Here is a 24,479-nt window from a genome sequence, read left to right as displayed (position 1 = left end):
AACATAGTAAACATGAGGCATTTCTTATTAGAAAGAATCCTGTCTGTCAAGTGGTTGTTGTTAAAAAATATATATTTCACAAATATCAGTGTGATGGTAATGGGTCCAACATGAGCAATGCATTTCTGTCTCATTAATGATCCGATTAAATACGGAGAAGGGAACATTGGAACACCAACGGATGACATCCAACATTGATGAACCAATCTGATTCACAAAGTAGCCTGCGTATGTCATACATCAAGAGATGATTGCTATTCCCTGCCATTTTCAAGACATTGTGTGCTTTGTCTGTGTCGCACAACCATGGAATCGATCATACGTTATTTGTCTTTGTTCGTTTGTTCATTGTATTTCTAAAAATAAATCACTTTCAGCTATCCTATTTTGCCTGGGGATCTTAAATTTATAGCCTATCTCATTGCATTATACAACCATCACCTCAACGGGTCATGGTACAGTCAACTACTGTATTGTGTTTGGCTGTGCTCAGTCCACTGTGTTCAGTCCACTGTGTTTAGGCCACATAATTGATTTAGCTTTCAACTTTCAGTTTCAGATTAAACAATTACCTCCTAACTGTACATTGACACCTGTACATTGCCCAAAGTGATGTTATTTACATATCACAATACTCTGTTCATATGTATTTGATAAAGCAAGTTTGTCATAAAAATAATAGAATTGGTAGAAGATATTGAGAAAATAACAATTTGTTGGAGATATTTAGGACAATAAAGATTCGATACAAGGGTGTTAGACAGTGTGAAATGTAATGTTACAAATATTCTGAAAATGTTTGTTTTATATTATTTTTGTCTTTCATTATATCACATACTCTAACAAAACCATACAAATGAAACCGAATGTAATGAATACATCTCGTTAAACACTAACACTATCTATCAGTCAGTGCTACACTCCCCATGTTCTCACTTCTCCACTGGTTTTGTTTTCATGCGGTACTCATGGATCGACTTTGGTGATTGTTATCACAGCATGGAAATACACCTCTTTGGAATTGCAATGAGATACATTAGTGGAGCCTAAATACAAAGTAAATCTAAAACACTGTGTTTAAAGGCACTTATTAGAGCTAGCTAGTCTTACTTTACTATGTTGGCGATTAGATTTGTTTAGGGTTAATTAAGCCATCTATAATAACCTTTGTGCACATGCAATCATTGGTATTTAGAAATTACTATTGCATTTTAGCAAATAACGGTGATTATTGGTTTAATTTGTATTTCTAATCAAATATATTCTATGCAGCAGGTTTTAATGGAATAGCTTTCAACCATAATGTGTGAGTCATCCCTTTTACATGCTTACATTTGTAAGGTGGCTGGTGTGAGGGAAGGAGTGAGTGAGTGAGTGAGTGAGTGAGTGAGTGAGTGAGTGAGTGAGTGAGTGAGTGAGTGAGTGAGTGAGTGAGTGAGTGAGTGAGTGAGTGAGTGAGTGAGTGAGTGAGTGAGTGAGTGAGTGAGTGAGTGAGTGAGTGAGTGAGTGAGACCAACAGACAGACAGACACAGACAGAAAGAGAGAGTGAACATTACGAACGTACATGTGTGTACTGCAGTATGTGTGGTTTGATTTTTAATACAGCTTTGATTCCACTCCCCAGGACGTCTTCCTGAAGGAACAGACTGATTGACAATGTAGTCTGTTTGTCAGGAAGCTGGATAATGATGGACGGTGTGAATGCTTTATCAGAAAAGGTCAAAGCTGAGACCTGAGACAGCTGCCACACTGGAGAAATAACAGATTGCAGGACACTGGGCTCAACACACACCCTACTGCTCAAAGGCTTTTAATGCACCAGTCTTCCAGTGTTATGAAGTGGGACTGGACTAGATTCATTGAGCGTCCTTAATTCAGGATATTGAAACATGATAAGAACCTCATTCTCTTTTAGATTATAATGTGCTGTGCATGATCATTTTCAAAACGTCTCAGAGGATGGACCATGGTATGGTAAAATAACAGTTCCAGAATATTATAATCATGACCAGGGACCATACTATATTTTCAACACAACTTCAATGCACTACAACAACAACCTTTTTTTATTAAGCTAGGCCTACTGAGTCAGAGTCAGATTTAGCTGATGGAATCAAACGGCTCTCATCATTAGATGTGATAGCCGTCGATAACAGGCTGCTATTTTACTGTAAGCAGCAGATTTTTTCCAAACCTCTGCTTGGCAATACTCAACAATCCGTTCTCAATTGAGAAGTCAACGTTGTCTTCTAAACTCTCGTGGCTAGTTGCAGGGGGAACATTTAAAATTAGAAAATGCCCCGATCCATTATTAAATTAAATCAATTTTTGCTCCATTAAGTAATCCAACAATGTATACATCATCTTGTTTATTTTTGATCCTCTCTCATTAATAAAGCCAGGCGAGTGACATTCAAAGCAACGCTTGATTTCTTAGTTTCGCTCATGATGTGCAGCCCTTTGGGCTGGACACCCACCTGTCTCGGACTTCGCGAGAATATCAGAAATGGACAAGAGGATGGCGTATACATTGTTGGATTTCTTCTTGGAATTTTTAAAAATGTAGTTACAGAGCATTTTCTCAACTCAAGCGGTTCCCCTGCCACTAGCCATGGGATTTCAGTAAACACCGGTGACTTCCGAATTGAGAACAAACTATCACCAAGTAAAGGTTGGTAAAAAATCTGCTGCTTACTGCTAAATAGCAGCGTTTTGAACAGCCATCACAGCTGATGATGAGAGCCGTTTCATTAGAGAGCCATCAACTAGATATAATTGTGGATGGGCCGTAGTGAGAAAGAAAGTTTAGTGCCAAAGTCCATCACAATTGTAATAATGTGGGAACCAAAGAGCTGATCAGACATTACATTGAGGATTAGTTTGAATCCATATTAGGTTTTCAAATGCCATGTGAATGCTCAGCAGGGACTCCAATTAGACCGTGATTTGGCAGAATAGGCAATTCATGTCTCAACCATATCCTCTGTAGCTCATTACAGAAACATTTAGTATATTTACTATGCCTTTGAGTAATTATTAATGGTTCACAGTAAAGCTGTGAAACCTATTGTTATTGTTAGATTTTTTTTTCATTGACATGGTCAAATAACTCAACTATAGATAGGTAAAAAAAAAAAAAATTGGGGGGCACACAAAAACAAGAGGCCATGAGCAACTTGGTAAAAGATAATAGCCTATAGGTGACGCTGTTATAAGCATTAGACCCTTATATCCGCCACCCGTTTTACCTAGAGACTTGAAACTTTGTATGTACAGTTGAAGTTGGAAGTTTACATACACTTAGGTTGGAGTCATTAAAACTGTTTTTTCAACCACTCCACACATTTCTTGTTAGCAAACTAGAGTTTTGGCAAGTCAGTTATGATGTCATGGCTTTAGAAGCTTCTAACAGGCTAATTGACATCATTTGAGTCAATTGGAGGTGTATCTGTTGATGTATTTCAAGGCCTACCTTCAAACTCAAAGCTTCTTTGCTTGACATCATGGGAAAATCAAAAAAAATCAGCCAAGACCTCAGAAAAAAGATTGTAGACCTCCACAAGTCTGGTTCATCATTGGGAGCAATTTCCAAACACCTGAAGGTATCACGTTCATCTTTACAAACAATAGTACGCAAGTATAAACACCATGGGACCACACAGCCGTCATACCGCTCAGGAAGGAGACGTGTTCTGTCTCCTAGAGATGAACGTACTTTGGTGAGAAAAGTGCAAATCAATCCCAGAACAACAGCAAAGGACCTTGTGAAGATGCTGGAAGAAATAGGTACAAAAGTATCTATATACACAGTTAAACGAGTCCTACATCGACATAACCTGAAAGGCCGCTCAGCAAGGAAGAAGCCACTGCTCCAAAACCGCCATGAAATAGCCAGACTACGGTTTGCAACTGCACATGGGGCCAAAGATCGTACTTTTTGGAGAAATGTCCTCTGGTCTGATGAAACAAAAATAGAACTGTTTGGTCATAATGACCATCGTTATGTTTGGAGGAAAAATGGGGAGGCTTGCAAGCCGAAGACTACCATCCCAACCGTGAAGCACGGGGGTGGCAGCATCATGTTGTGGGGTTCCTTTGCTGCAGGAGGGACTGGTGCACTTCAAAAAATAGATGGCATCATGAGGTTGGAAAATGATGTGGATATATTGAAGCAACAATTCAAAACATCAGTCAGGAAGTTAAAACTTGGTTGCAAATGGGTCTTCCAAATGGACAATGACCCCAAGCATACTTCCAAAGTTGTGGCAAATTGGGACAACAAAGTCAAGGTATTGGAGTGGCCATCACAAAGCCCTGACCTCAACCCTATAGAAAATGTGTTGGCAGAACTGAAAAAAACGTGTGCGAGCAAGGAGACCTACAAACCTGACTCAGTTACACCAGCTCTGTCAGTAGAAATGGGCTAAAATTCACCCAACTTATTGTGGGAAGCTTGTGGAAGGCTACCCGAAACATTTGACCCAAGTTAAACAATTTAAAGGCAATGCTACCAAATACTAATTGAGTGTATGTAAACTTCTGACCCAATGGGAATGTGTGATGAAAAAAAATCAAAGCTGACATAAATCATTCTCTCTACTAATATTCTGACATTTCACATTCTTAAAATAAAGTGGTGATCCTAACTGGCCTAAAACAGGTCATGTTTACTTGGATTAAATGTCAGGAATTGTGATAAACTGAGTTTAAATGTATTTGGCTAAGGTGTATGTAAACGTCCGACTTCAACTGTATGTGTCTTTCTTCATACTGAACCAATTTGCCTCAAGGACCCAAAAGTTCCATTAGTATAGATTTTCCTCAATCTTGGTAATTTTGGATAACCTTTGACAAATGTATTTTCATTCAAACTTATCTCCAAATTCAGTATTTATGCTCATGGTATATCGCTTAACTTCATTTGAGAAGAGCTAAGGCATTGGTTAGGAGATGGCTGAGTTATTCATACATCAGTAAATCTGATATTATGTGTCCATTTAAATCTTTTGTAAATCCACTTCACAATGGTCTCCACTCTAAATGTTTTAGCATCATCAAAGGGGATCCAGAGTGGCGCAGCAGTCTAATGCACTGCATCTCAGTGCTAGGGTTAGGGTTAGTGCAAACTGGCTCTTATGGTTAGGGTTAGCGCAAACTGGCCCTCTAGGCAGAGTTCCTCTGTCCAGTGTCTGTGTTCTTTTGCCCATCATAATCTTTTATTTTTATTGGCCATTCTGAGATATGGCTTTTTCTTTGCAACTCTGCCAGCATCCCGGAGTTGCCTCTTCACTGTTGACATTGAGACTGGTGTTTTGCGGGTACTATTTAATGAAGCTGCCATTTGAGAAGTTGTGAGGCATCTGTTTCTCAAACTAGACACACTAATGTACTTGTCCTCTTGCTCAGTTGTGCACTGGGGCCTCCCACTCCTCTTTCTATTCTGGTTAGTGCCAGTTTACGCTGTTCTGTGAAGGGGGTAGTACACAGCGTTGTACAAGATCTTCAGTTTCTTGGCAATTTCTCACATGGAATAGCCTTCTATTTCTCAGAACAAGAATAGACTGACGAGTTTCAGAGGAAAGTACTTTGTTTCTGGGCCTTTTGAGCCTGTAATCGAACCCACAAATGCTGATGCTCCAGATAATCAACTAGTCGAAAGAAGGCCAGTTTAATTGCTTCTTTAATCAGCACAACAGTTTTCAGCTCTGCTAACATAATTGCAAAAGAGTTTTCTAATGATCAACTAGCCTTTTAAAATTATAAAATTGGATCAGCTAACACAACGTCACATTGGAACACAGGAGTGATGGTTGCTGATAATGTGCCTCTGTATGCCTATGTAGATATTCCATTATCAATCAGCCGTTTCCAACTACAAATAGTAATTTACAACATAAACAATGTCTACACTGTATTTCTGATCAATTTGATGTTATTTTAATGGACAAAAACAGTGCTTTTCTTTCAAAAACAAGGACATTTCTAAGTGACACCATACTTTTGAAAAGTAGTGTATGTTGATTTTACTGTGTATATATCATGTAACCAGCTCAATGGTTGGATGTTAAAATTCATGCCATGAGATTTAGAACATCTCTGAATCATCATTAGCCTTATCTCTATGTTCAAATGTACACGTGCAACAAGGTTTCTTAACATTGTCAGTAGGCCTATTTACATATTTGTACACAGCTCCCAGTCTATATTCATTTTCAGAGTTAAAAAAACAAACAGATGTGCTATAACATTTTCTTGTGTATGACATGTACAAAAATAATTATCATTTTCCCCTAAGATATAGATGATCTTAGAATGACCTGTATACGGAATATGCTCTTTATATTTACAGTTGAAGTCGGAAGATAAAATACGCCTTAACAAAATACATTTAAACTCAGTTTATCACAATTCCTGACATTTATTCCTAGTAACAATTCCCTGTCTTAGGTCAGTTAGGATCACTACTTTATTTTAAGAATGTGAAATGTCAGAATAACAGTAGAGAGAATGATTTATTTCAGCTTTTATTTCTTTCATCACATTCCCACCCAATGGGTCAAAAGTATGCATACACTCAATTAGTATTCGGTAGCATTGTCATTAAATTGTTTAACTTGGGTCAAATGTTTCGGGTAGCCTTCCACAAGCTTCCCATAATGAGTTGGGTGAATTTTGGCCCATTCCTACTGACAGAGCTGGTGTAACTGAGTCAGGTTTGTAGGCCTCCTTGCTCACACATGCTTTTTCAGTTCTGCTAACAAATGTTCTATAGGATTGAGGTCAGGGCTTTGTGATGGCCACTCCAATACCTTGACTTTGTTGTCTTTAAGCCATTTTGCCACAATTTTGGAAGTATGCTTGGGGTCATTGTCCATTTGGAGGACCCATGTGTGACCAAGCTTTAACTTCCTGACTGATGTCTTGAAATGTTGCTTCAATGTATCAACGTAATTTTCCTCCCTCATGATGCCATCTATTTTGTGAAGTAGACCAGTCCCTCCTGCAGCAAAGCACTCCCACAACATGATGCTGCCACCCCGGGGGTTCACGGTTGGGATGGTAGTCTTCGGCTTGCAAGCCTCCCCATTTTTCCTCCAAACATAATGATGGTCATTACGACCAAACAGTTCTATTTTTGTTTCATCAGACCAGAGGACATTTCTCCAAAAAGTACGATCTTTGGCCCCATGTGCAGTTGCAAACCGTAGTCTGGCTTTTTCATGGCGGTTTTGGAGCAGTGGCTTCTTCCTTGCTGAGTGGCCTTTCAGGTTATGTCGATGTAGGACTCGTTTAACTGTGTATATAGATACTTTTGTACCTATTTCTTCCAGCATCTTCACAAGGTCCTTTGCTGTTCTGGGATTGATTTGCACTTTTCGCACAAAAGTACGTTCATCTCTAAGAGACAGAACACGTCTCCTTTCTGAGCGGTATGATGGCTGCGTGGTCCTATGGTGTTTATACTTGCGTACTATTGTTTGTACAGATTTACGTGGTACCTTCAGGCAGGGCGGCAGGGTAGCCTAGTGGTTAGAGCGTTGGCCTAGTAACCGAAAGGTTGCAAGTTCGAATCCCTGAGCTGACAAGGTACACATCTGTCGTTCTGCCCCTGAACAGGCAGTTAACCCACTGTTCCTAGGCTGTCATTGAAAATAAGAATTTGTTCTTAACTGACTTGCCTAGTAAAATAAAAGTTAAAAAAAATTGGAAATTGCTCCCAAGGATGAACCAGACTTGTGGAGGTCTACAATTCGCTTTCTGAGGTCTGGCTGATTTCTTTTGATTTTCCCATAATGTCAAGCAAAGAGGCTTTGAGTTTGAAGGTATGCCTTGAAATACATCCACAGGTACACCTCCAATTGACTCAATGATGTCAATTAGCCTATCAGAAGCTTCTAAAGCCATGACATAATTTTATGGAATTTTCCAAGCTGTTTAAAGGCACAGTCAAGTTAGTGTGTGTAAACTTCTGTCCCACTGGAATTGTGATACAGTGAATTATAAGTGAAATCTGTCTGTAAACAATTGTTGAGAAAAATTACTTGTGTCATGCAGAAAGTAGATGTCCTAATCAACTTGCCAAAACTATAGTTTGTTAACAAGAAATTTGTGGAGTGGTTGAAAAATGAGTTTTAATGGCTCCAACCTAAGTGTATGTAAACTTCCGACTTCAACTGTATACATCAAGCTCTATCAGCCCCGCTGTGCCGCTTGTTTCATCTGGATTCGGAAAGGCTCTTAAAACTGATGTACAAGGAGCTGACCACAGTGGCTTCTTCTTGTATGGAGTCCTTAATGTCCGACTGGCTAACACACACCGCCATGAGTCTCTTGGGGAACTTCCCGCTGAAGAGCAGGTAGATGCAGGGGTTTGCACAGCTGTTCAGACTTGCCAGAAGCATCAGGATAGAGAAAGTTGCAGCTGAAATCAATATTAAAACACAGAATATTCTTATCAAGTAGCAGCATCCTGATTCAATGTAATTCTATACATTTTAGCATAGGCCTACCCCAATAGAAGATAAATAAATTAAACCTATGTTGTAAAGTTTTAATTCAGGCATTAAAACATTTGACAATATGATTGAATTCTAGTAGAATTGTAAGTTTTTCTGAATATTGAAGAGCACTTACTCTCAGTGGGTGCTTGGACATCCCAGACAGACCACAGCTGGACAGTGAAGAAAGGAGTCCAACAGATAATGTAGACAAGAACAATAACCACAGTCATCTTCACGGTCTTAATCCTGGCTTTGGACACTCCAGCAACACTACTGGTCCTGGAGTGCAGAGGTTTGGTGACAATTTCCGATGCTTGATGTGTTTTCATGTGAAAGTTGATTTGAACAGCTCGGCAAATACGCACCTGGCAAACGATAACAGTTAAGATTGGCAACACAAATATCACCACAGTGGTCCAGGTCACGTAAGCTTTTAGTCCCCAAGGTTTGATGAAGTCAGCCCAGCAGTCATAGACACCAGGCGCAATTTGAACTCGGGAGAAGATGAACAGTTGAGGGAGACTGCCGAAGAGGGACACGGACCATGCAACGCACACAGGCACGTTCCAGCTCGCTCTGCGCCTTTGGAAAGTCACCATGGGGTTACAGATGGCTTGGTAGCGATCAATGGTCATCACTACAATCATGTAAGTGGAGGCAAACATGCCAACAACCTGCATGTATTTCACCAGGCGGCAAATTATGTCAGGACCAATGAATCTGTCCGTTACATCCCACATCAGCTGCGGACAAACTTGGAAAAAGGTGACCACCAGGTCTGCCAGGCAAAGGTGAAAAACAAAGACGCGCATCCTCGACAGCTGCTTCCTCCGCTTCCACAGCACCAATAGCAGTACAAAGTTTAACATTGCGGCACTGAAAAATATGATGCTCAAAAGGGCTATTTCAATTCGAGCCAAGCGCTCATCACGAGGCACATCTTCTGCCAATTCCGTTTCCAAACTTATATTACTATTATTTGAAGTAAAGAAAGTCATAATTTCGCTACAAAATGACACAATTTTAAGATAAAAACTCAAATAATTCATTAAGCTAATGTTCACGAATAGTTCAAATATAACCTATCAACTGCACAGCATATCACAATAATCAAAATCTGCCTTGGAAAATGTATGCAACTGAAATACAAATTTCCTTATGAAAATGTACACATAATTAACAGACTAAAGACGTTAACTGATCTACAGCAATTGTTTAAAGGATAGACCTAGAAAGCGTCTTGACGCGCGAAAACTTGAGGTGGATGTCACCAAGTGCGTGCAACGATGTGAATAGAGGAGAGTCGGCAGCAGCAAATTATTTATATTGGATGAGCAGCAGGAGGGAGGGGCTATGCTTCTGCGTCTTTACAATAACGCCTTCTATACATTTTATAAATAAATTATACATCTGGATAGGTTATACCGGTACTCAGGATTCACTGCAAAAGGCAGAAAGTGGCATGCAATAGTACAACATGATAGGACTAATAGGCATCACACAGTAAGCAGCATATATATATATATATCAAAATTAAGTAGAATACCATTTGTATTTTAGTTCAAGTCAAGCTTGTGCTTTATTATATGTGTCACTTAAATATCATCCTTTCAAAGTTAGGCTATAGTTTAACCTTTTACACACCATCTGCTTTATCTATGAAACAGTAATTAAATAGACTAAATATTTAATAAGAGAAAACACACAAAGAAACCACACTATACACAAGCTGATTTCACCCTCAAGCCATTTGATGAGTTGTCAAAAAAAAATATCTAAATTCCTGGAGTCATGTTTTTTCTCAGCCCATGAAATAGATTTATTCAGTTCACTATATTGGTCAAAGAAGACCGTCTTTCTGAGATATGCTTATAGGGCATTTAAAACAATTCCACATGGCTCATTAGCCTTTCATTGCTCAAATCTCTCCAATCACCATTGAGAATTGGCAAAATATCCAGTTTTCCACTTAATCGTATTGACTGAATCCCAACTAAAATCCCAACAGCAGACTGGCCAATCTCAAAGGAATTGCAGGGCAGGAAATGTACAAAATAATAGTTCTGATATCAATAATGCCACAGATGTTGAGATACTGCAGTGGCTTAGGTTGATTACAAACTTTCTTCATAGGACAGCGGTGCAGCTGAGAGCATAATACCCCAACTCTAAGTGCTGCACTGGGCTAAATTAGTTAAACACAGTAAATATGATTCAGTCCTTGTGGGGTTTCTTTCTCATATTCAACACTGTGTATGAGGGGGTAACACCTGATACACACTGGAATTATGTCTTGTTAACATGACAAAGCAGCTCGTCTTTGTCCATCTGGTAACGGCTCCTTTTCCACACGTCTCGTAGGTTCTGTATGGTAGTACCGATCTCCTTGCCAGAGGTGATGCCCATCTTCCTCAAGTCATGCCCACTCACGGGGAAGCGAGGAATGGACCATCTGCTCATCTCTGCCAGTAACTTGTCCTCTCCCTGGTACTTGAGCAGTTCACATACTTTACTCTGAGCATCCACCTCCCGACTCTGCAAACAAGATACATAGAAAGTATCTATCAGACCATGTGGTTCTGTCAGATTGGGCTTCATACACTCAGTTCCAAAAAGGACACCATCTTGACAGTCTTAATTTAAATACAGTAAGTGGTATTACATCAACTCATTTTGACTGTGCTTACATCGATGATAAAGTCAGTGTAGGGCTTCAGGCTGTCTGGATCATCCTGGGACTTATGGAGGTCCTGTCTGTGTTTGACCAGGAACAGACCCAGGTTCTTCTCCTCCCTGGAGACCTTCAGCCTCAGGTCCATCTTCTCCACATCCTGGGAGCAGCGGAACAGGGCCGACAGAACAGTCACGGGCTTGGGAGAATGGTCCTTCACATGCTGCCAGATCCGCTTCATCTCCTCCACGTCGCCCTCTACAGGTAAACCTTGGAATAAAAGTATAACTCTTACACAACTACAATAACATCTAAAAATACCTATGCTCTAGCTGAGAACACTTCTAGTGGTCTGTCACCAGGATGCCCTAAATATAGTGCTTTGAGGTATGCTTTATGTAGTTGGTTGCATGGTTACTATAATTGGTTGCATGATTTTTCATAACATTGTTCTTAGCAAACAGGGCTTTCTCCCTCACCTATGTACTGAGCCAGGCCCAGCTCATACATGACCTTTAGTAGGTGGGCAGCATGGTTACCCACCACCATCTTCTTCAGCTCAACCCAGATGCGCTCCCCTGATATGGCTGCCAGGCCACGGGCATTTTCCCTGATGGCCTCCAAGGTGGCAGGGTCATGTTCCGCTGCCTTTACTGACACCCGGCCATAAAACCTGGGGGCAGACCGGGGGAAATACACAAGTAAGGACAGAAGTAACATGCAGAAACCCTCACATACTAAAGTTTAATTTGTTAATAGCCATAGCCAAGTCCAACAAACACCTGCCCCATTTACACCCCAGACAAGTCTAGATTACCTGAAGTATCGTAGTATTCTCAAGTAGTCCTCCTGAATCCTTTGCTCAGCACAGCCAACAAACTGAACCTTTCGGTTCTTGAGGTCCTCATATCCTTGGAAGTAATCATATAGGGTCCCATCTAACCCTGTTTGGTCAGAAATCAAATAAGACATGTTTTATCCCCCCTTCTAATGTCAAGTTTGGCATTCATTTCAGAAGGGGTGAAAATATACTATAAACACACCTAAAAACATGGAGTTGATGGTGAGGTCTCTACGCTCTGCGTCTTTTTGCCAGTCTGTTGTGAACTCTACCTCTGCATGACGTCCATCCGTCTCAACATCTACACGCAGTGTGGTCACTTCAAAGTTTTCATTGTGAAGCTAGAGATGAAAAGACAAATGTCATGTGTTTTAAAGCAACAAACACACAGGCCTACTGTACAGCAGAATTCACGCTACATTGACTTTTAACACTTCACCCCATCGTAACAAAATCAGACTGTAGAAAGAAATGTAGTGTAAGAGAACATTTCAGCATCCAAAATGTGAGACTGATGTGATCTGGAATATTTGTGTATAGCTGGTCAAACTGCACATCAATCTTGGGTACTCTTACTCGAGCAGTGATGGTCCCATGCTTCTCCCCTTTATTGTTGATCATCCTGATCCCTGCATTCTGGAACATGCTCTTCATCTCCTCTGGTGTTGCTGTGGTCGCAAAGTCCACATCCTCTGGCCGCTCCCCAGACAAGAGGTCCCTCACAGCACCCCCTGCTATCCTCAGCTCAAACTTGTGCTTCTCAAAGAGCTCTATGGAGAAATACAGTGGGGCAAAAAAGTATTTAGTCAGCCACCAATTGTGCAAGTTCTCCCACTTAAAAAGATGAGAGGCCTGTAATTTTCAACATAGGTACACTTCAACTATGACAGAAAAAAATGAGGGAAAAAAAAAAATCCAGAAAATCACATTGTAGGATTTTTTATTAATTTCTTCGCAAATTATGGTGGAAAATAAGTATTTGGTCACCTACAAACAAGCAAGATTTCTGGCTCTCACAGACCTGTAACGAGTGGAGGACAGGCTCCTCTGTCCTCCACTCATTAACCGGAAATTAATGGCACCTGTTTGAAATTGTTATCAGTATAAAACACACCTGTCCACAACCTCAAACAGTCACACTCCAAACTCCACTATGGCCAAGACCAAAGAGCTGTCAAAGGACACCAGAAACTAAATTGTAGACCTGCACCAGGCTGGGAAGACTGAATCTGCAATAGGTAAGCATCTTGGTTTGAAAAAAAAAAAATCAACTGTGGGAGCAATTATTAGGAAATGGAAGACTTACAAGACCACTGATAATCTCCCTCGATCTGGGGCTCCACGCAAGATCTCACCCCGTGGGGTCAAAATGATCACAAGAACGGTGAGCAAAAATCCCAGAACCACACGGGGGGGTCCTAGGGAATGACCTGCAGAGAGCTGGGACCAAAGTAACAAAGCCTACCATCAGTAACACACTACGCCGCAAGGGACTCAAATCCTGCAGTGCCAAATCAAATCAAATTTTATTTGTCACATACACATGGTTAGCAGATGTTAATGCGAGTGTAGCGAAATGCTTGTGCTTCTAGTTCCGACAATGCAGTAATAACGAACAAGTAATTAACTAACAATTCCAAAAAACTACTGTCTTATACACAGTGTAAGGGGATAAAGAATATGTACATAAGGATATATGAATGAGTGATGGTACAGAGCAGCATAGGCAAGATACAGTAGATGATATCGAGTACAGTATATACATATGAGATGAGTATGTAAACCAAGTGGCATAGTTAAAGTGGCTAGTGATACATGTATTACATAAGGATGCAGTCGATGATATAGAGTACAGTATCTACGTATGCATATGAGATGAATAATGTAGGGTAAGTAACATTATATAAGGTAGCATTGTTTAAAGTGGCTAGTGATATATTTACATAATTTCCCATCAATTCCCATTATTAAAGTGGCTGGAGTAGAGTCCGTGTCATTGACAGTGTGTTGGCAGTAGCCACTCAATGTTAGTGGTGGCTGTTTAACAGTCTGATGGCCTTGAGATAGAAGCTGTTTTTCAGTCTCTCGGTCCCAGCTTTGATGCACCTGTACTGACCTCGCCTTCTGGATGACAGCGGGGTGAACAGGCAGTGGCTCGGGTGGTTGATGTCCTTGATGATCTTTATGGCCTTCCTGTAGCATCGGGTGGTGTAGGTGTCCTGGAGGGCAGGTAGTTTGCCCCGGTGATGCGTTGTGCAGACCTCACTACCCTCTGGAGAGCCTTACGGTTGAGGGCGGTGCAGTTGCCATACCAGGCGGTGATACAGCCCGCCAGGATGCTCTCGATTGTGCATCTGTAGAAGTTTGTGAGTGCTTTTGGTGACAAGCCGAATTTCTTCAGCCTCCTGAGGTTGAAGAGGCGCTGCTGCGCCTTCCTCACGATGCTGTCTGTGTGAGTGGACCAATTCAGTTTGTCTGTGATGTGTATGCCGAGGAACTTAAAACTTGCTACCCTCTCCACTACTGTTCCATCGATGTGGATGGGGGTGTTCCCTCTGCTGTTTCCTGAAGTCCACAATCATCTCCTTAGTTTTGTTGACGTTGAGTGTGAGGTTATTTTCCTGACACCACACTCTGAGGGCCCTCACCTCCTCCCTGTAGGCCGTCTCGTCGTTGTTGGTAATCAAGCCTACCACTGTTGTGTCGTCCGCAAACTTGATGATTGAGTTGGAGGCGTGCGTGGCCACGCAGTCGTGGGTGAACAGGGAGTACAGGAGAGGGCTCAGAACGCACCCTTGTGGGGCCCCAGTGTTGAGGATCAGCGGGGAGGAGATGTTGTTGCCTACCCTCACCACCTGGGGGCGGCCCGTCAGGAAGTCCAGTACCCAGTTGCACAGGGCGGGGTCGAGACCCAGGGTCTCGAGCTTGATGACGAGCTTGGAGGGTACTATGGTGTTGAATGCCGAGCTGTAGTCGATGAACAGCATTCTCACATAGGTATTCCTCTTGTCCAGATGGGTTAGGGCAGTGTGCAGTGTGGTTGAGATTGCATCGTCTGTGGACCTATTTGGGCGGAAAGCAAATTGGAGTGGGTCTAGGGTGTCAGGTAGGGTGGAGGTGATATGGTCCTTGACTAGTCTCTCAAAGCACTTCATGATGACAGATGTGAGTGCTACGGGGCGGTAGTCGTTTAGCTCAGTTACCTTAGCTTTCTTGGGACCAGGAACAATGGTGGCCCTCTTGAAGCATGTGGGAACAGCAGACTGGTATAGGGATTGATTGAATACGTCCGTAAACACACCGGCCAGCTGGTCTGCGCATGCTCTGAGGGCGCGGCTGGGGATGCCGTCTGGGCCTGCAGCCTTGCGAGGGTTAACATGTTTAAATGTCTTACTCACTTCAGCTGCAGTGAAGGAGAGACCGCATGTTTTTGTTGCAGGCCGTGTCAGTGGCACTGTATTGTCCTCAAAGCGGGCAAAAAAGTTATTTAGTCTGCCTGGGAGCAAGACATCCTGGTCCGTGACTGGGCTGGGTTTCTTCCTGTAGTCCGTGATTGACTGTAGACCCTGCCACATGCCTCTTGTGTCTGAGCCGTTGAATTGAGATTCTACTTTGTCTCTGTACTGGCGCTTAGCTTGTTTGATAGCCTTGCGGAGGGAATAGCTGCACTGTTTGTATGCAGTCATGTTACCAGACACCTTGCCCTGATTAAAAGCAGTGGTTCGTGCCTTCAGTTTCACACGAATGCTGCCATCAATCCACGGTTTCTGGTTAGGGAATGTTTTAATCGTTGCTATGGGAACGACATCTTCAACGCACGTTCTAATGAACTCGCACACCGAATCAGCGTATTCGTCAATGTTGTTGTCTGATGCAATACGAAACATCTCCCAGTCCACGTGATGGAAGCAGTCTTGGAGTGTGGAGTCAGCTTGGTCAGACCAGCGTTGGACAGACCTCAGCGTGGGAGCTTCTTGTTTTAGTTTCTGTCTGTAGGCAGGGATCAACAAAATGGAGTCGTGGTCAGCTTTTCCGAAAGGGGGCGGGGCAGGGCCTTATATGCGTCGCGGAAGTTAGAGTAACAATGATCCAGGGTCTTTCCACCCCTGGTTGCGCAATCGATATGCTGATAAAATTTAGGGAGTCTTGTTTTCAGATTAGCCTTGTTAAAATCCCCAGCTACAATGAATGCAGCCTCCGGATAAATCGTTTCCAGTTTGCAGAGAGTTAAATAAAGTTCGTTCAGAGCCATCGATGTGTCTGCTTGGGGGGGGATATATACGGCTGTGATTATAATCGAAGAGAATTCTCTTGGTAGATAATGCGGTCTACATTTGATTGTGAGGAATTCTAAATCAGGTGAACAGAAGGATTTGAGTTCCTGTATGTTTCTTTCATCACACCATGTCACGTTGGTCATAAGGCATACGCCCCCGCCCCTCTTCTTACCAGAAAGATGTTTGTTTCTGTCGGCGCGATGCGTGGAGAAACCCGCTGGCTGCACCGCTTCGGATAGCGTCTCTCCAGTTAGCCATGTTTCCGTGAAGCAGAGAACGTTACAGTCTCTGATGTCCCTCTGGAATGCTACCCTTGCTCGGATTTCATCAACCTTGTTGTCAAGAGACTGGACATTGGAAAGAAGAATGCTAGGGAGTGGTGCACGGTGTGCCCGTCTCCGGAGTCTGACCAGAAGACCGCTTCGTTTCCCTCTTTTTCTGAGTCGTTTTTTTGGGTCGCTGCATGTAATCCGCTCCGTTGCACTGGTTGTAAGGCAGAACACAGGATCCGCATCGCGAAAAACATATTCTTGGTTGTACTGATGGTGAGTTGACGCTGATCTTATATTCAGTAGTTCTTCTCGGCTGTATGTAATGAAACCTAAGATGACCTGGGGTACTAGTGTAAGAAATAACACGTAAAAAAACAAAAAACTGCATAGTTTCCTAGGAACGCGAAGCGAGGCGGCCATCTCTGTCGGCGCCGGAAGTACCTGCTTAAGCCAGTACATGTCCACGCCCGTCTGAAGTTTGCTAGAGAGGATTTGGATGATCCAGAAGAAGATTGGGAGAATGTCATATGGTCAGATGAAACCAAAATATAACTTTTTGGTAAACTCAACTCGTCGTGTTTGGAGGACAAAGAATGCTGAGTTGCATCCAAAGAACACCATACCTACTGTGAAACATGGGGATGGAAACATCATGCTTTGGGGCTGTTTTTCTGCAAAGGGACCAGGACGACTGATCCGTGTAAAGGAAAGAATGAATGGGGCCATGTATCGTGAGATTTTGAGTGAAAACCTCCTTCCATCAGCAAGAGCATTGAAGATGAAACGTGGCTGGGTCTTTCAGCATGACAATGATCCCAAACACACCGCCCGGGCAACGAAGGAGTGGCTTCGTAAGAAGCATTTCAAGGTCCTGGAGTGGCCTAGCCAGTCTCCAGATCTCAACCCCATAGAAAATCTTTGGAGGGAGTTGAAAGTCCGTGTTGCCCAGCAACAGCCCCAAAACATCACTGCTCTAGAGGAGATCTGCATGGGGGAATGGGCCAAAAAACCTTGTCAAAAGTTCAGTAAGTCTTCACCTCTGTCATTGCCAACAAAGGGTATATAATTGAGAAACTTTTGTTATTGACCAAATACTTATTTTCCACCATAATTTGCAAATAAATTCATTAAAAAATCCTACAATGTGATTTTCTGGATTTTTTTTTCTCCATTTTGTCTGTCATAGTTGAAGTGTACCTATGTGCCTCTCATCATTTTAAGTGGGAGAACATGCACAATTGGTGGCTGACTAAATACTTTTTTGCCCCACTGTACAGGGCTCCCTTGTGAAAGCGTTCTCTCAATGTCCCGGTTTAAATAAAAGGTTCATCATTTTACAAATCACTAAGTAGAGAAATGGGTTATTTTTAAACTGCCGAGGATAAACTTATTCTGAGCAGTTCTCATCTTCCACTTTCTGCTTGTGAGGTTAAGTGCCACTGACCTAGACTTTGATGTAGCCAAATTGGTTGGTAGCAAAAATGTACCTGCTCTCACCTGCTATGCCATTCAGTCCATCGCTGAATAAGGACTTGAACTCTGTAGTCTTCAGCTGCATGGTGAAGAGACTTCTGGCACTCCAAGTGAGACGAACTCTGCTAATCACCACAGGATTCAGGATTCTCCCCCACATCTAGATACTGTCGTTGAGCAGAGCAAGTCAATGTTAGCTATAGCTAGCTGTGGTTAGCTAGCTAACGTTAACTATTGATGTGCAATTGCAGTGAATTAACTTGTGGGGGTTGCCACACACATTCAGCTAGTTTAGAGACCAAACAACTATCGTAATATTATCATTACAGCTAGTAGCTGGTTAGCACAGAAATTGGATTCCATGTTCCACTAGCTATTGCTAGATAATTTAGCAAACTGAAGCGAGCATATTGGCTCTTGTAAGCGACATATATTTAAAAAGTACATCTGGTAAAGTACAATTGTATCATCATGCAGCTGGCTATTAATCTCATATGGACAGACCTGCAATAAAATATGAATAATTTCCCTTCTTTGGGGATATTGGTAGAAACATTATTCCCGTTCCATACTTGTTCTGCTACAGCAGGAAGTGTACTTACTTTCACCACAGGAAGTCACTGACTGTGACCAATAAGAGTGTGATTCGTCATATAAAGGGCGGGGTACAGAAGAAACAACGCGCGACTTCATTCGAATAATTTTTTGAATTACTGTTACTTTGTTGCAATTTATTTGACACTTTTGGCCAGTTGCGCAATGTCTAGCAGCGTAGAACATTTCCCTAAACTAAGTACTAATTCCACTTGTCAGCTCATTTTGACTGAGCGAGAGAGAGATGAAAATACTGTAAATATATGTATGGTTGATAACTATTTTAAATTGATTCAATAGATTACTCTAAAATCAATTAACTGTTATCAGAGAGATTATAAAACGCATTTTCAGCACGCTAGATAAATGACTCCGTAGCCTCTGATCAGACCATTCATTGATCTATGGGTTCTACAGGGTGGTACTTCGAAAGCTATCGCGAGAAACTGAACATTTTTTATTTAGTGACTGTTGAATCTGATCTTCTGTTTGCTGTAGCCTACAACAAGCCGAGTCATTATATTATACACTCTTCACACAGTAGCCACATGGCTAGGGTAGAACTCACACCGTTGAAACCCTGGGACGATTTCTTCCCAGGTTCCGACCGATTTGCTAAACCAGACGCGAGAGATTTACCTAGATGGAACAACAGGGTTGTCAACAACTTGCTTTATTATCAGACAAACTATTTTGCAATGGCTATCATTGTTTTCCTTATTGTGGGGTAAGTAGCATGAGACTGTCCACAATTTGTATCGAGAACATAACATATCTGGTGTGTCATACTACATTCAGGTTAAAATGGGCTGGGTGATATATTAAATGTGCAGAAATCACTCAGCCATTTCCTGTTTGCTAAAATTTTAATAGTTTGCCTAATTTCAGTTTATGTGATTAAACAAGCAATGTATAGTGTCGAGAATCATTGTACCTTCAAAACTGCAGTACAATATATTTTCAATACCAGGAAATAGTATCTTCGGCTGTTTGGAGCTAGTTTACAAAATCGAAAGAAAAAAGACAAACTAAACCTAAGGACGGGAAGCATATAAATAGTGAACTATTAATAGATATACTGCTTCTTAGACTTGCTCTATAACTTTCATTTGTATGTGAATCTGGTCAGTCGCCCAAAAAGTTACATATTGCAGCTTTAAGTGTTGGGAAATCTGATTTACTGTAGTTCACCATCACTAGTCATAACAGTTAACATCAATTAAAACTACAATCTTGGATTCGTTTATCAGCTAAATGACAGCCGCTCCTTGTTTTGGGATACATTGTTAGGTTATTCTTGTGTGTATGAACAATGGAGTATAATTTGGGATATGATAGGGTAAAACAGTTGTGCTATTGAGCTGAGCCATTTATATGTTCTTAAAGAATAATTTTATCAATGGCCATTAAACAGATTCTCAGATCCCAGATTGCACCTTTAACTAATGCCTGAAATTAAAGTTGGGTCTCATTAGCTAATTATGGATGCAGGGACTCACTTTTTAAAGTCTAAACATAGGAGCTGCCCATAGCAGCTGTTATGGCACTATGTGGCTACTATGCATGATGTTGATGTTCCTCCAAACGTCACTCTGTAGATACTGGTCCTCTATTGCCAAAGACGTAGCACCCATCTGGGTGATGCAATGGCTGCTGAAAAGCACACAAAAAGCCACCACGTCTTGGCAATGGTTAATCTCTGGATGCAGCATACAGTCCTTGTTGTGGTTATTCCCAACAGATGAAAGCCGGGACTGCATTATTTCAATTCAAACAGCCATTTAGCTAGCTATTGCAAATGCAATGCTTTTCTATGTATGCTATCACATTAACATTTAATTTATTTAATTTCACAATGCTTTTAGAAAATTAATATAAACCCTTGCTAGTGTCTAATTCGTTATTTTTTTTCTAGAATTGCTCAGATTTACAATGTGTAATTTCACAAATGGTGGTATCCTGTCATGACTGCATAACTAACAATTGATCACCAAAATCACTATAGAGGAAGGGTTTTTACTTTAAAAATGTGGATTCAGTTTTTCAAAAGAATGGTCATCTTTTGGCTAGGCCTACTTGGTTATGATGACACACCGCTGCTATGGTGGTCAACTACTAGGCCCCTAATCCCTGCTCACTTATCAGCTGCTGTTCTAGATCACAGGGATATGAGAAACAGCTGTCGTTATTCACTGGAGGTTGGGCAAAGTTCACTATTGAAGTCGGAAGACATAACGTCCAGGAGTCATATTATCTTAAACAACACTCTTGAATGAAGTTTGAGACAAACCATTGGAAATGATAATATTCCTAACATTGCACCATAGGGCTATGTCAAAACTACTTGCTGTGTAAATGTCCCACTCATCCTTCAGTGGGTTATTCTTTTGTAGATTCACTTCTGTAACATGTCATCATAATCTTTGAAATTGCTCTCATTGTGGTTGTTAACAAAACATCTTTTGTATAAATATTTGCATTTGGGCTAAAAAAAGTCACGTTGATGTGTTGACAACCTATCACCACTAGATGGTATATCCATGACTACATGAAATATCAAGTGTTCCACCCACCCAGTCCTCATTATGTTGTGGTATGTGTTTCCCTGCAGGTTTCTCAACCCTATGGGGATGTTCATGGGCATGGCAGTGGTGTCGCTGGTCTTCCTGGGCTCAGTGTGGGCTGGAGAGAATAAGGCCATGATCAAAGACTTTAAGAGGCAGAACCCCACATTATTTGTCATGGCAGTGATGGTAGCCAGCTACTTTCTTATGTCTCTCTTCGATGGTGTCATGGTCTTCATGTTTGGGATCACATTTCCTATTCTCTGTAAGTTTAACGGTTTGGTATTAAATGTTTCTTTAAGTTACACCACAATTATGCCATTGGTAAATAAATAGGCAAACTTGAATAGAAGTTATTCCAATTTGAAAATATCCTGGAGGTATTACTTACATTGGTGTTTTTACATTAGTGCAATGTAAGGGTATTAATCTGCTTCTATATATTTTGACTTCAGTGATCTTTGTACACGCCTCACTTCGACTTCGCAACATGAAGAATAAACTGGAGAATAAGATAGAGGGGGCGGGGCTGAAGAAGTCACCAATGGGTATTCTACTGGAGGCGCTGGGCCAGCAGGAAGAGAGCCTGCAGAAGATCCAGGAGTTCCTTGAGGGGAAACCCAAGGAAGGATGAACTCTACACAGAAAACCAACAACACACACGCCACAGTCCCTATGTTGTCATAGGTCCCCTATCACATCCCTGGCCTCTGATTAATGGGAACGCGTTCCTTTGCACACCCCCTTTAATGTGCAGTCTCAATGCATTCAATCAATGTTGGATAGAAATCATTGTAATACATGTTTGAACACTTCAGCTACAAACCGTATAGCCTATCTCGCATGCAGGTATATGTGTGTTTGTTGATTTAGTCTAGAGAACATGTGTTGAAAACCAAAGCTTTAATTTTACTTCAGAATATTTGTTACTCCACCCAGAACTTGTCAGAACCCTTCTTTCAAGTAGTGATGACAGCATCTCGATACTGGCTCACATCCTTGCTATGCAATGTTGCAAACAAGTTGCAAATTACTATTCCTTGTTGAATGTATTTGTGTGTGTAGGTGGGCAAATGTTTCCAAATCCCACATGCAATATTTACACAACCTGTTCATGCTTTGTGACTTTTGTAAATATAACAAGAGTGAAAACATTGTGGTGTTAAAAGCACATCTGTGACCTGACAGATTGAGGTCACTTGGTTTGAAAAAATAAACAAACAGAACTATGTTTTATTGTTCCATGAATGAATTCAGTTCTCACAAATGAAGCGGTAGTGAATTAGGTTTTTTAAACGCTGTGGATTCTCTCTCTGAAGTGTATACAAACATTGTAATGTGAAAATTCTGATTTGTGGAGAGTAGAACTTTACTACCTTTATTTCTAAGCTTTACTACATTTTTGGTTACCGTCTTCAAAGGATCTGAATTATTTAATTTATGCTTAATTATTTTCAATTAACAGAATCTGACAGGCTTGCCTATGAGAGGCTGTGAAATCACTGTGGATAATAAATTATTGTGTAAAATAAATATATCACTGCCAAACTATTCTGAAGGCAAGAGAGTATCAAGTGTTTTATTTTGTACAGGGTGTTTTTCCTCACTAAATTCAAAGGTGTATTTAACTACAACATTGGATGGTAAGTAGCCCTAGATTTTACTCTAATAAAATAAGAACCAGACTAAAGAACCAAGCCAATGCTTTGTGTCCTGGTGCATATGAGAGAGATGTAGAACTTTAATGTGGTGTATTTCATAATCGCATCAAATAGTCTTTAAACAAGTATATGATTTAGAACTTCAAAGTAATAAGGGGTACTAACCTATGTCCATCAGCATTCACTCAGCACCTCACACTATCTAATCTCCATAGTACCTCCAAGGTTATGGATGACCTAACTTCTCCCTCTTCCGCACTTGTCCCAATGCTAATCAATAGGCTGCAGTAGATTATAGTGAAGAGCAGAGTACTGCACAGTCAGTGACAGAGTGGATTCATCTGCAGTCACTTGCTTCCCAACCCCTAAACCTTCTCTGGATTGCGGTGTCAGCTACTTCAACCAGGCTCACATTGGAAATGTATTATAAATCCCAAAGTGGGCTCTCTCTATTGCACTCTCCACTTTGACATCTTGCACATAAAGTTTTTAAGAAAGGTTTATGATTTACATAACAATAGTCTTTGGGGGTGTGTGTGCATATGGGGGAGAGAGAGATAAAGACAAAGTAGAGGGCAGGAGCTGATGACCTCAGGTGCAGTGCTTTAAGTTCATGTTCAGCTGCAAAGCCTTATTTGAGCTCTCAGAGAACTGATTCATGTCCCCTCCTGCAGTAATCTTCCTTCATGCAGACTACATTGATCAACGTGGGAGCACACGAACGCACACGGCCCAGCGGCAGTAAACCCAAGTAAAGTCTAGTCTCAGAGCAGAAAACACAGTGGAGGCCCTTGTTCTCTATCTCTCTCCCCTGCAGCTGTTGTACTTATCCACACAAACATAAGTGTCTGTTGTGTGCAGCAGCTCACCCAACAGGCATGTGTCTTTGGTCTATTGCCTCCTGATCTGAACAGACGTGAAGTGTGAGGCTTTAAGAACAGACACATTACTCTGGCAAGGAGCCTGGTGAGGAAACATCCTTTGTGCTGCAGAGACTCTCAAAAACACATGAATCTTTGTTGTAGTGTGTTTGGAATATTTCAACCTGGACTTAGGGGTAGACGTAACATAGTAAATGTAAATCTGGGACACTACAATTAGAATGATATTTTATGTTTCATATGGTATGTATTAATTTGAGGATTTCCATTATCCATTTTGTATGATATATTACGAATTGCAATTCTTACAATCTGTTAAGAATTTCTTGTGGCTAATATTAGCTAGATGGCTAACGCTAGCTCAGTGGATAATGTTAGCTAGACTAGGGGTTAGGGGTTAAGGTTGGGGTTAGGTTAGGAGTTAGGTTACAGGGTTAGTGTTAGGGTAAGGGTTAGCTAACATGATAAGTAGTTGCAAAGTAGGTAAAAAGTAGTAAGTAAAGTTGTTAAATAGCAAAGTTGTTAAATAGCTAAAATGCTAAACTTGCCCATGATGAGATTCAAGCACGCAACCTTTGGGTTGCTTGACGTTCACGTTATACGCCCACCAATCCATCCACCACGACCAACCACCCTACTTTCGTTTTTGCCTTAAGTAACCGTCTGTCTTATGTAACCATACCAAATGTTACATATCATACTAATTTGAATGTCCCGGATTTAGGTTTACTATGTCATGTCTA

General features: G+C 41.2%; 3 protein-coding genes across 6 annotated transcripts; 1 reads left to right on the top strand and 2 right to left on the bottom strand.

Annotated features, from left to right (window-relative positions):
- Nucleotides 1-8,121: 8,121 nt before the first annotated feature.
- On the bottom strand, nt 8,122-9,771 carry LOC112262546 (vasopressin V2 receptor-like). Its single transcript, XM_024438168.1, has 2 exons — nt 8,636-9,771; nt 8,122-8,423 (listed from the first exon to the last, which is right to left on the bottom strand). The coding sequence occupies exons 1-2, from the start codon at nt 9,549-9,551 to the stop codon at nt 8,218-8,220; spliced, it is 1,122 nt and encodes a 373-aa protein (XP_024293936.1). The 5' UTR covers nt 9,552-9,771; the 3' UTR covers nt 8,122-8,217.
- Nucleotides 9,772-10,050: 279 nt separating this feature from the next.
- Nucleotides 10,051-18,660, bottom strand: trnt1 (tRNA nucleotidyl transferase, CCA-adding, 1). 4 transcript variants are annotated; one of them, XM_042331584.1, is made up of 8 exons: nt 18,639-18,660; nt 18,061-18,203; nt 12,591-12,784; nt 12,217-12,355; nt 11,991-12,117; nt 11,653-11,846; nt 11,190-11,443; nt 10,051-11,037 (listed from the first exon to the last, which is right to left on the bottom strand). In XM_042331584.1, exons 2-8 carry the CDS (start codon nt 18,194-18,196, stop codon nt 10,789-10,791), a joined length of 1,293 nt encoding a protein of 430 aa, XP_042187518.1. In that variant the 5' UTR covers nt 18,197-18,203; nt 18,639-18,660; the 3' UTR covers nt 10,051-10,788. The 4 variants fall into 4 exon arrangements, with proteins under 4 accessions (XP_042187518.1, XP_024237616.1, XP_024237623.1 ...); XM_024381848.2 differs by lacking the exon at nt 18,639-18,660 and adding an exon at nt 18,541-18,632; XM_024381855.2 differs by lacking the exon at nt 18,639-18,660 and having other exon boundaries at nt 18,051-18,190.
- Nucleotides 18,661-19,036: 376 nt separating this feature from the next.
- Nucleotides 19,037-22,425, top strand: LOC112220179 (PRA1 family protein 3). Its single transcript, XM_024381866.2, has 3 exons — nt 19,037-19,357; nt 21,242-21,459; nt 21,650-22,425. Exons 1-3 carry the CDS (start codon nt 19,179-19,181, stop codon nt 21,826-21,828), a joined length of 576 nt encoding a protein of 191 aa, XP_024237634.2. The 5' UTR covers nt 19,037-19,178; the 3' UTR covers nt 21,829-22,425.
- Nucleotides 22,426-24,479: the final 2,054 nt, after the last annotated feature.

Source organism: Oncorhynchus tshawytscha, linkage group LG02 (genome assembly GCF_018296145.1).
Source record: "Oncorhynchus tshawytscha isolate Ot180627B linkage group LG02, Otsh_v2.0, whole genome shotgun sequence".
Classification (NCBI taxonomy): domain Eukaryota; kingdom Metazoa; phylum Chordata; class Actinopteri; order Salmoniformes; family Salmonidae; genus Oncorhynchus; species Oncorhynchus tshawytscha.
The sequence above is the reverse complement of the archived record's forward strand: the minus strand, read 5'-3'. Positions and strand labels throughout refer to the sequence as shown.